Raw genomic sequence first — 12,909 nt, 5'->3', positions numbered from 1 at the left:
GCCTTTCGTTAGCACACAGTTTTAAGGATCCACGGTGGAAATAAGCAGTGAACCATCGATATGATCTTCCCTTGCACAAGAGATTCTCATCAAAAATCCCCTTCCCAGCTTCCCTTTAACTCTCTTTGTATTATGTATTGTGCCGGTTGAACACATTACAGAGTTCAACTCTTGGTTCAAGTTTGTATGGCTCCACTATAAACCTTACTGCCAGTTTCAATAACTCTGGCGGCCAAGCCACAAGAGATTTTTTGGACAAAAGAAATAACTGCTTCCACTCACTATTTTCATTTCTCTGCATTAAATCAAAGTGCTCATCAATGAAGTGATGGGCTAATATGCAAATAACAATGAGATGTATTACCCTTCATTCTGTAGTATGCACCCCAGTGGGAGGAGTTAAGCTGCTTTCTCAACCAGAAGAGAAAACTAAAGGAAAAAAAAATCTTTCAACAGAGAACTTCAACGATCATCTACTGTCTAAGGAAATCAATAAGAATGGTTTGAAATCTTTCAACCTGCCGAATTCAAAGACCATAAAAATATATGTACTATTATGTATTATTTTTCAGTGACAAAGGGCTTTTTAAACTTTTTGCGTCAGTTATGGTGGTACATAGATGCCTTATGCGGAACTTCAGCTCACCTTACTCTCCCCAACGTATTCTTTACTCTAATCAACAAAATTCAATTTCCTCCTCCTGCTAATACCAAACTTTATTTCCAAGGTCTGATAAAGCTGACAAGCTTCACTAACAGAAGTGACTTTACTTCTAGGAAGAACCACATTGGACTCTGTTCAACGTCACAACCTGACAAACATATACTGGCTTCTCTCACATAATCCTCTTCATACAACCACTTCATCGTTGACAGCTTGCAGCTCCTCATCCTGAAAGCACAGGGCTGCTGCACATGAGAAGGCAGTCAGTCGTCTGAAGTACTGGGCCATCCACAATCTTGTACAGTGGGGCATTAAAGAAGCTAATTTTGAATATATCCCATTCAGCTTAATCCATTAAGTTACCTACAGATAATATACACGTGTCACTTGTGAAGGGTACAGCACGAGAATTACTCATGTTCCATTTCTGAGGTGTTATGTGTAACGAGAAAAGAAAAATTTAGTAGAACAATCAGACATGCTCAAGTTTGTTTTGTCATTAGTTAACTGTCTGGGCAACCATTCCACTAGAGTCACCTACTGGACAAACCAATTCAGTGATAGGAATTTCTATTTCAAGTAAAAAATTGTGGATTCAAAATCCATGGCAGTTATTTAACACATAAACTAGATGTACACTTCAAAGTTCTACACTGTTGGAAGTCCTTCAAGCAAATTTTTAAATTAAGGTCTTACCTGCCTTTCTAATTTATGTAAAAAGATGCCAAACAGAGCAATGCAGTTACCCATGTTCTGGCCAACAATTCTCCCACATCCAATTGTAAAACCAGATCTTTTTTTAAAATTAATTAAAAGACTATCAAATTGTCCAAAGTCTTTTCCACAAAACAATAACAACTCAAAGCAATAGAGCATAGAAACAAAACTGTTCGGTTACCAAATGCGCACTTATAATAAAGCATCGATTTTACACCAGTTCTGTATTATTATATAATATTCTGCCCATATTGCAATCAGTTCTTCCAAGATACTACCACTCACCTACAAATAGGGGGCAATTACCACACATCTTTGGGATACAAGAGGGAAGCTTGAGCACCCACTCACAGGAAACTCCAGCAATCACCTGGAGAGCGGACGAATTTCATACAGACTGCACCAGAGGTTAGGGCTGAATATGTGCTGCTGGAGTAGTGAGGCAGTGGCTCTTTTGGCTGCACAATTGGATTAATCTCACTGGCTCTCCACTCTGGACAACAGCAATACATCCGTTTGGCTGCTGTTTACAGATTACAGCACAACCATGCCTTTGATTACAAATTAAAAAGCTCCAAAACCTGGGCCTCTGCACCATCCTCTGCAACTGGATCCTGACTTCCTCATTGGGAGACCATAGTCGGTGTAGATTGGAAATAACATCTCCTTGCTGACGATCAGCACTAGTCCACTTCAAGGATGTAAGCTTAATCTACTGCTCTACTCTCTCCACACCCAGAAATGTGTGTCTCAAAACAGCACAAACTTCATTATAAATTTGACAATGACAACTATTGTTGGCAGAATTTCAGATAGTGACAAGGAGGGATACGGGAGTGAGATTAAACGGTGTTGCCACAACAACCTTGCACTCAAAAACAGAAACACCAAGGAATTGATTGTGGACTTTCATGAAGGGGAATTCAAAGAAACACACACCAGTGTGTGATCAGGAGTGGAAAGGATAAGCCTTGGTGTCAACGTTTCTAACGATCTATCATGGGTGCAACATATTGATGCAATTACAAACAAGGCACAACAGTGGCTATAATTCATTAGGAGTTTGAGGAGACTTGGTATATCAGCAAACACTCCGCAAATTTATACAGATATACTTCAGGGAGCATTCTAACCAGTTGCATCACCGTCTGGTACGACGAGGTCACTGTACAGGATCGGAAAAAGCTGTAAAAAGTTGTAAACTCAGCCAGCTCTATCATGGGCTCTAGCCATCCCAGCATCAAGGACATCATCAAAAGGCAATGCCTCAGAAAGGAGGCATCCATCAGTAAGGACCTCCATCACCTAGGACCTGCCCTCTTCTCATTACTACCATCAAGGTAGTTGTACAGGAGCCTCTGAAGACACACACTCAACATTTCAGGAACAGCTTCTTCCTCTCTGTCATCAGATTTCTGAATGGATAATGACCTCATTTATACTACCTCACGACTTTGCTGTCTTTTGCCCTACTTATTTAATTTTTTTTAATATATTTCTTATTGCAGTTTATAGTTTTTTATACTTTATTGTCGGCAAACAATTGATACTAGAACGTACAATCATCATAGCAATATTGGATTCTGCACTTCCCGCTCCCTGGATTACAAATTGATAGTAAATATTAAAAATTTAAATTATAAATCATAAGTAGAAAATAGAAAAATGGAAAGTAAGGTCGTGCAAAAAAAACGAGAGGCAGGTCCAGATATTTGGAGGGTAGGGCCCTGATCCGGGTCGGGATCCGTTCAGCAGTCTTATCACAGTTGGAAAGAAGCTGTTCCCAAATCTGGTCGTACGAGTCTTCAAGCTCCTGAGCCTTCTCCCGGAGGGAAGAGGGATGAAAAGTGTGTTGGCTGGGTGGGTTGTGTCCTTGATTATTCTGGCAGCACTGCTCCGACAGAGTGCGATGTAAAGTGAGTCCAAGGACGGAAGATTGGTTTATGTGATGCGCTGCACCGTGTTCACGATCTTCTGCAGCTTCTTCCGGTCTTGGACAGGGCAACTTCCATACCAAGTTGTGATGCACCCTAGAAGAATGCTTTCTATGGTGCATCTATAAAAATTAGTGAGGGTTTTAGGGGACAGGCCAAATTTCTTTAGTTTTCTCAGGAAGTAAAGGCACTGGTGGGCCTTCTTGGCAGTGGACTCTGCTCGGTTGGACCAAGACAGGGCATTTGTGATATTGACCCCGAAGACCTTAAAGCTTTTAAAATGTTCCACTTGCGCACCACCAATGTAAATTGGGTCGTGCGGTCCGCTACTCCTTCTGAAGTCAGCAACCAATTCCTTCGTCTTGCTGACGTTGAGGGATAGGTTATTGTCTTCGCACCATGCCACCAGGTTCTTAATTTCCTCCCTGTACTCAAACTCATCATTACCTGAGATTCAGCCTACAATTGTTGTGTCATCAGCAAACTTATATATTGAGTTTGATGGAAACTTGGCTACACAATCATGGGTGTACAGTGAGTACAGCAAGGGGCTGAGTATACAGCCTTGTGGGGCAACGGTGCTCAGAGTGATTGTAGAGGAGAGCTTGTTCCCTATTTTTACAGCCTGGGTCCTGTCTGTGAGGAAGTTGAAGATCCAGCTGCAGATCTGAGTGCTAAGGCCCAGGTTCCAGAACTTAGGAATCAGTTTATTTGGAATGATGGTATTAAAGGCAGAGCTGTAGTCAATGAAAAGGAGCCTTACATATGCATCTTTATTCTCCAGGTGTTCTAAGGAGGAATGTAGGGCCAGAGAGATGGCATCTGCCATTGACCTGTTGCTCCGGTAGGCGAATTGCAAAGCATCGAGGCTGTGGTTGACCTGTGCCATAACAAATCGCTCGAAGCATTTCATAGCAATTGATGTCAGAGCCACAGGTCGATAGTCATTCAGGCATGCCACCTTGCTCTTCTTCAGCACTGGGATTATCGTTGCCTTCTTAAAACACAAGGGGATCTTAGACTGAAGCAAGGAGCAGTTGAAGATGTCAGCAAACACTCCAGCTAGCTCGCTTGCACAGGCCCGGAGAACCCGTGCCGGGACGCCATCCTTGGATTTATCTTCAGGAAGGTCCTTCTAACGTCCTCCTTGGTGACAATGAATCTCGATGCCACCAGATCCGGTTCATCCGGAGGGAGCGGGACGCTCCTCTTCTGTTCGAATCTTGCGTAGAATACGTTTAGTTCATCAGGAAGAGAAGCGCCACAGTTATTGTTATTCCCAACCTTTTCTTTATGCCCAGTGATCTCATTTAGACCCTGCCATAGTCTACTGGCATCCCTCTGGTTAGCCTCGGCTTCCAACTTGGCTCGACATTGCCTCTTGGCACCCTTAATGGCTTTCCAGAGTTCACACCTGGATTCCGTGTAGCGACTGGTATCCCCGGACCTAAAAGCCGCAGCTCTAGCCTTCTAAAGGGACTTGACCTCATAATTCATCCAAGGTTTCCAGTTAGGGAATACCCGGATCGTCTTGCGAGACATACAGTCCTCCCTGCATTTCCAAATAAAGTCCGTGACAGCTGAGGCATACTCATCAAGGTTAGCTGCCAAGTCCTTGAATACTAACCAGTCCACCGATTCAAAGCAGTCGCGGAGGACCTCATCTGTTTCCTCCATCCAACGCGACACTACTTTTGACACCATGACCTCCCACTTCAGTTTCTGTTTGTAAGCCAGGAGGAGAAGTACAGCCTGATGGTCCGATTTTCCGAAGTGAGGTCGTGGGACGGAACGGAGACGTCCTTGACTGCTGTGTAGCAGTGGTCAAGTATATTCGGGCCTCTAGTGGGGCAGGAGACATGTTGGTATAACTTTGGCAGCACCTTTCTGAGGTTGGTCTGGTTAAAGTCCCCCGGCTGTAATGAGCAAAGTCTTTGGATACCTAGTCTCAAGTTCACTGATGTTGGCATACAGTATGTTCAAAGCACACTCCACGTCCGCCTGGGGGGGGGGAATGTAGACTGCTGTCAGTATGACCAAGGTAAATTCCCATGGCAGATAGTAGGGATGACGCTTCACCGACAGGTGTTCCAGGTCCGGTCTGCAGGAGCTGGTCAGTGCCACTGTGTCCGAGCACCACGCAGTGTTGATCAGTAGGCAGACACCACCTCCCCTCGTCTTGCCCGAAGATGCTGTGCGGTCCATCCGATGAATCAAAAATCCCTCCGGTCGGATGGCACAGTTGGGGATGGCAGGGGAGAGCCAGGTCTCGGTGAAACAGAATACACAGCAGTTCTGCATCTCTCTGCAGTAGGTGAGTCTCCCTTTAACATCATCCACCTTGTCCTCTATGGCTTGCACATTAGCCAGCAGGAGGGCATAGGGACCCTGAAGCCCCTCAGCTTCAGTCTGACCAGCAGCCCAGCTCCTTTTTTGTGTATTGCAATATAGTGCTGCTACAAAACAACAAATTTCATTACATATACCTGTGATATTAAACCTGATTCTGATTCTGCACCACTAAGCTGCCATACATTAACTGAATACAAAGTAATTAACTGTCTGGAAAGTGCTGTGGATTATCCTTCTCCATGCCACAATATACCATCCATTTCCAATAAAGCAAAACCCAACTGCATGGTTGTTAAACCACAAGCGGTAAGGTATGACAAAGCAGAAATTGTCCCAAAGACATCTTTTTACTATTTGATTTAGTAGTTGTCAGCCTTCATTTCAGTCAAACGACAACACCGAATCCAACAGTGAAACCAACAGCTTGAGGGTGAGAATTCAAGAAACAAAAGATGAGGAAAAGGCAAAAGTTTACTGTACACCCACTGGACTGCACTGGCAATAACAGTCAGTCAAGAAGGTATGAGGGAAGAGTATCAACAAAAACGGCTTTGAATCATTGTGACTTTAAACTATGTTGGGTTTGCTTATTCAAAATAATTATGATGGAATTGAGGAATTAACTGAGTAAGATGATCTGAAGCTCTCCCAGACATTAAGGTGCAATAGAGAGCAAGTACTCAAGATTTACCTAAAACTGTTCCACTTAGTAGTCGAACAATAGTTTGATATCGTTGTACTCCCAGAATTATACCTGACAAACAACGGCACCAAAATTCTATCCCACTGGCAGAAGAGCTGGAAACAGCTCTGGGAGAGCATGAAATGCTTCACAAAAACAATCAATGCTTAGTCACACAAGAAATTAGGAAGCAATTAGGAAAATACTGCAGCTGCACATGCAACTAGTTGTAGGTTTGTCATCTGAAAATGCATTTAATAAAGAAAATAGTTAACAACCCTGCAGTTCGTATTGTTAACTGAACTACTTTCACTCCAGCCTGTAACTGAATCTCACACACACAAACAGCGACTGATTGCCACTAATCTGAGGGCAAGTCATTGGGTAATGCGTATTTAAAGCAGAGGTTGATAGGCTCTTGATTATAAGGGTGTTAAATATTACAGGGAGAAGTCAAGAGAATGGGGTTGAGAGGGAAAATAAATCAGCCATCATCGAATAGTGAGGAAACTCAATGGGCCGAATGGCCTAATTCTGCTCCTCTTTCTCATGGTCTTATTCATTGAGTAGGGTGGTGGCAAAGCAATTAAGTTATCAAATAATCCAGAAATCCAAATTCAAACCTTACAACTAATAATGGAATTTAGAAAAACAATACAGTAATGATGATAATGAAAACAAAAGGTTTTCATAGATATCCATATAACTCATTCCTGACATTCTTATTCAGGCCCATCCCATGCATTTGGCTAGAAAATGCTGCTGGAGGGCATTTATGTAAGCCACAATTGCATCATTACTGTTACACTCAAACATAAATAAAAGTCAACTGACCACAATGTAAACCCAACGAATTTGACGAGACAGACCTGCCCAGATGACCTTACAAAAGCTTCCTCACAAACATCTGAGACATTGGTTCCTAAATTGGGACAGCTGCCCTACATAGCTGTCCAGAGATTACAGATGCTGGAATCTGGAACAGAAAATTGGTGGATAAACTAAGTCAAGCAGCATCTGTGGACAAAAAGGAACTGTTGATGGTTCTGGCTGAGATCATGCTGGATTGAGACTCTACACAGAAGGCAGCTCAATCCAGGAAAGGGGAGAAGTAAGACATGTGGAGAGGGTGATAGGTACATCGAGAAAGGCTGAGGGATGATAATGGACAGAAAGAACCAGTGGCGGGGGGAAGACTAAGAGACCAGTTTGCCGAGCTCCCATGCTCCACTTGCACTGTGAAACCCAAATGCATGCTATTTCAACTCCCTCTTTCCCATACCGACTAGTCCTTCCTCAGCCTTCTTCACCACCAGAGTGTAATCCAATACAAACTAGATGAACAGCATCTCATATTCAACTTGAGTAGTCTAAACCCAATGGTGTGAACACTGAATTTTTCAATTTCAGGTAATCCTTAGATCCCATATTCCCCCTACCTTCTATTCCAATCCACATCAGGTGCTGAATTTTATGTTTCCTTTCCCATACCTCTCCTCCAGCACATCCACCCCAATCACCAACTTTCATCTCCACCCCATTCTGGTTGTATCCAACTATTAACTACGCAATTCACCCATTGGATCATCGTACATGTCTGGTTCCATCTCACTATATGATTCCAATTATCACTTTTCTTACATAGTCATAGTCAAACTTTATTGATCCCAGGGGAAATTGGTTTTCGTTACAGTTGCACCATAAATAATAAATAGTAATAGTAATATTACTATTAGTAAATAGTAATAGTCATAGAAATAATAAATAGTAATAGAAAATAGTCATAAATAGTTAAATAGTAATATGTAAATTATGCCAGTAAATTATGAAATAAGTCCAGGACTAGCCTATCGGCTCAGGGTGTCTGACCCTCCAAGGGAGGAGTTGTAAGGTTTGATGGCCACAGGCAGGAATGACTTCCTATGACGCTCTGTGCTGCATCTCGGAGGAATGAGTCTCTGGCTGAATGTACTCCTGTGCACACCCAGTACATTATGTAGTGGATGGGAGACATTGACCAAGATGGCATGCAACTTAGACAGCATCCTCTTTTCAGACACCACCGTGAGAGAGTCCAGTTCCATCCCCACAACATCACTGGCTTTACAAATGAGTTTGTTGATTCCAGCACCTGTAGCCCGAGTCCCCACTTACCCTCTGGCTGGTCACCACCTTCGTCCTCCCTTCCCCTACCTGGCTACAACTCCCTTTTCTGCTTCCATTAAATAACCACCTGCCTCTGTCTCCCAATACCATCCCTCCCCGGCCTGGAGACTTCAATGATCATCACTTTTAAGGACTTGGGCATAGTGGGGGTCTGCAGCAGATGAATCAGGGGATAACCTACTGGCCTCACCAATGAATCCATGACAGCTGCGTATGTCCATGATGATGAGTACTGCCTAGTCTTTGGGATAAAATTTCACTTTTAATAGACACACCCTCCACAGTGATGTACAACTCTCCAAATGTAGTAAACAAGATCAATTCACAGCAGGTTTGGCAGCTCAAAACTGGACACCTGAGGAATATCAGTAGCAGAAATGCACACCACCACAACCTGCGACCTCATCCACAACCCAGTGGACTTAGCCTGGTTCTATGAGAAATCTGCAAGGACATACTGGAAAGTTCACTACAATATCTTCGACTCACTCAAGTGGCATCCAGATCCCAAAGAAACAACACCCACCCAGAGCAACTAATACACATTGGTTGCCATAACATCCAAGAAATCCTAGTAACAATTCAATAGAATCACCCTAGCCAGAGATTCCCTCTCCTTCACCCCTCAAAAAGTATGTCTGTAAGTGTAAAACCATGCCGATGTCAGCACCACAAACCATATGCACCCAAATCTCAGCCTTATCAGTAATTGCAGCAAAGCAAAGCAGGAGAATTGTTTGGCTTGACAGAAAGTGAAAACGATTACTAAGCAACAATATTACAATCTCAGGTTATTATATTAAATATGCACATTCCCACAACCAGCGGAAGGCTGACATGTTTCAACAACCATGCAACATCAGAATCAATCACTCAAATTAGAAACTGCCAAAACAATCGGCTATACACCCAAAATGCTGGAGGAACTCAGCAGGCCAGACAGCATCTATGGAAAGAGTACAGCTGACATTTCAAGCCGAGACCCTGCCAAAGAATCTCAGCCCGAAACGTCCACTGTACTCTTTTCCATAGATGCTGTTTGGCCTGCTGAGTTCTTCCAGCATTGTGTGTGTGTTGCTCGGATTCCAGCATCTACAGATTTTCTCGTTTATGAAAACAATCAGCTGTTATTTTGAGGTGCATCACTATAATCCCAACCAGTCTCCTCTTCTATAGACCAGAACTTTTTTCCTAAAACCCTTATGAAAGCTCAATATAAAGACACTCATCACCCTTCGCTCCTGACTCCAACACCCTCCCGCTGCCAATCAGAAAACATTACAAATTATGGATTTGAACAGAAAACAATTAAAAGAAAAGCAAATTCCCCCACTATTGCTTCCTTCAAACTAACAAATTAACAGTCATCAGCTGATGTCAGGGATTTCACATCTCCTTGCAGTTGGATGAAAAGTTCACGATTATTCGTGGCATTTCCTGTAATTATTAGTTGAACACAAACCTAACCAAACAGTAATCTCGCTTCTAGAGGTAGTGGAAGCACCGAGCACCGTGGACGCAGGGGGAGGAGGTAGAGAAAAGGAGGGAGCTGTGAGCAACTGGGTAGCTGGGAGGGAGAAGAGTTGGGGGGGGGGAGGGAGAAGAGTTGGGGGGGGGGGAGGGAGAAGAGTTAGGGACGGGGGGGAGGGAAGAAGGAGAAGATCGGATGAGCGGGGAGGCGACGGCCCCAGAGCTGCTATCAACCCGGGAGTCCCGAGCACTGGCCTCCACGTCAGCTCCATTTACACCAGGCACCAGGCCGCTATTCGACTCAAGTAGGCTGTATTCCCTTTGTTCTCACGCTCTGCCTTCTCATTAAGCATCCCGACACTCACAAACCCCACACCAAGCCCCGTTAGTACCGCTTCCTTCCCCTCACCTCCGCCATCTTGAACCGCAGCCTACTTCCGGGTTTGTGCGTCCCATGGACATAATTCCGCCCAGCTGGCAAGCAAAGAACAAAGGGGCCGCCTCGCAATCCAGCACCGTCTATGTGCCTCAAATAACACCCGAACCATCAAAATATTTCAGATTTTTAAATACATTTTTTGCTTGTATTGAGACAAAGTTTTGCAATATTCATATTTAAATGTTTTGTTCATATATTTTTAAATCTGGAATCCCTCTCCAGGTCACTAAGTAAAATTATAAATTTGTTAATAGTTTAATGCAGAATATAACAATTACTCTACTGTGTGATTAATATTAACATTAACATTAATATCAAAACAGAAAGTTTGAGAAATCTCCCATTGGTTTTAACATTTGAACTTCCTTGTTAGATTTTGCATCTCCTCTCCAACAGCAAACATTACTTTTACTCCTTTTGTCATTTAATTCATCCTATCTTCTATCTTACCTCAGATCTGTCCTGACATTTACTCACCCTGCCCAGTTCCCATTTACTGCACACCTTATGATATGCTTATCTCCAATTAGTCTCTATGGCACCCAGGAACAAAAAAATCAACTGAAGCATCTGTCTCTGCACATCTTGCTTGACTTACTCAGTAATTCCAGTATTTTTGGTTTATGTTACTGAGTTAGATACCTTGCTTTTCATTTTAGTGGGAAAAATTACTCTTGAATTCCTTTGAATCCAGAGTGAGCTGTAAAATTGGATTCAAAATTGGCTCAGTGGAAGAAGACAGAGGATAAGAGAGGAGGTTTGTTATTCATATTGGAAGTCCATATTCCACAGGGATTTGTGCTAGATTCATTATTGTTTGTCATCTATAATACACAGTAAGTCTGCAGATGACACCAAACCTGTTGGTGCAGTGGATAGTAAGGATGGCTGTCTACAGTAAGATAACAAAGAGATATGGATTTATTGTAGGTGTACCACGGTCTGGAAGAACATTGTTTCATTTGGTTGTATATATTGTTACGTACCCCGTAACTGGGTTGCCAAACCAGCAGAAATGGATCACTCAGTTGGAGTCTGGATTACTAGAACTAAGAAAGTTTTATTAAAGAAACAAGCAACACAGTACTCTAATCAAACGGATAATAAATGCAACAGTTCAGCAATGATAAACACACACGTACACAGAATTAGGATAACAGGATCGATCAAGCTCTATCATTGTCTAGGGGTAAATGACCAGTTTCAAAGTGACGCAAAGTTCAGTTCAATTGAATTCAGTTCAGTTCGCAGTAATCACTGCCGTGGGAGATGGACAGTGTGGGGGGAAGGAGAGAGAGAGGTAAACGAATGAATATTCAAACGGCTTCCACATAGACCTTCGATATTCTTCGCAGTCAGCTTTCAGGCGAGCCCTTTGTGATGTCATCTGAGGTCACCGATCATGACCCCCTCCATTTCCAGATACGATCATTTCTCTGCGGTGAACCTGGCACCCAGGCAAGAGCGGACACACACCAGGTTCCCGCTGATCGTGCCTTTCCACCCTGTACGTCTATGGCTTGATCCCGCGATCAGCCGTCCAAAACTTCCCACCGACTTGTGGGAGACGCACCGCTTCCAGGGTCTTGTTACCTCGGGGTGTCGTGTGTGTCTGCCTTAGCGAACCTGTCCCTTTTTATCCCCCTGCTGGGGTATCGCCTGTCCATCACTTCAAACAGTTCAGGGTTCAAAGGGGGAGCCAATCTTGACAGCTCTCCTTCCCCTTCATTAACATCTCCAAATGCTGCTCCATTGTTTTCCTTATCTCTCTTTCTCCTGAAGATAGGTGGCAGACCAACTGATGATCCCACTGGTGCCAGCACAGGCCAGCTAACATCTTAATCTATGTGTATTCTCGTCACAATATGTACATTCAACTGACAGTAAACTTGAACTTGAGACAAACTGGGAAGAGGACCAAGGAATAGCAGACAGAATTAAACTCAAATGATAGAATTTAACTCAAATGCAACAGTTTGATTATTGGAAGTTAAATCAGGGCAGGACGTACAATAGTTGGGAAAACATAGTGTACGACAAAGTAGTACAGTTGGCCCTCCTTATCCATGGGGGATTGGTTCCTGAACCCCCTGTGGATACCAAAAAACACGGATGCTCAAGTCCATTATATAAAATGGCGTAGTGTTTGCATATAACCTACGCACATCCTCCTGTATACTTTAAATCATTTCTAGATGACTTATAATACCTAATAAAATATAAATGCTATGTAAATAGTTGTTATATTGTATTGTTTAGGGAATAATGACAAGAAAAAATGTTCAAACAATGAGTGCGGGAAAGAGATCTTCCAGGTTTTTCCAATCCGCCGTTGGTTGAATCCGCGCATGCGGAACCCACGGATAAGGAGGGCCGACTGTTTAGCGGTTAACACAATGCTCTGCAGTGCCAGCTCTAAATTTCCTGCCGCATTTGTATGCTCTTCTGTGACTGCGTGAATTCCCTCCTGATGCTCTGGTTTCCT

General features: G+C 43.2%; 1 protein-coding gene across 2 annotated transcripts in view; it reads right to left on the bottom strand.

Annotated features, from left to right (window-relative positions):
• LOC140201792 (golgin subfamily A member 7-like) overlaps window positions 1–10,444 on the bottom strand; it is a 64,590-nt gene extending 54,146 nt beyond the window's left edge. For both annotated transcript variants that reach the window (XM_072266481.1, XM_072266482.1), the window contains exon 1: window positions 10,395–10,444. In XM_072266481.1, the coding sequence (XP_072122582.1) occupies window positions 10,395–10,403 (9 nt within the window). In that variant the 5' untranslated portion in view covers window positions 10,404–10,444. The remainder of the gene's footprint in view (window positions 1–10,394) is intronic.
• Window positions 10,445–12,909: the final 2,465 nt, after the last annotated feature.

This window comes from Mobula birostris, chromosome 8, assembly GCF_030028105.1.
Source record: "Mobula birostris isolate sMobBir1 chromosome 8, sMobBir1.hap1, whole genome shotgun sequence".
NCBI lineage: Eukaryota > Metazoa > Chordata > Chondrichthyes > Myliobatiformes > Myliobatidae > Mobula > Mobula birostris.
Note: the sequence above shows the minus strand (reverse complement) of the source record. Positions and strands in the feature narration are given on the sequence as shown.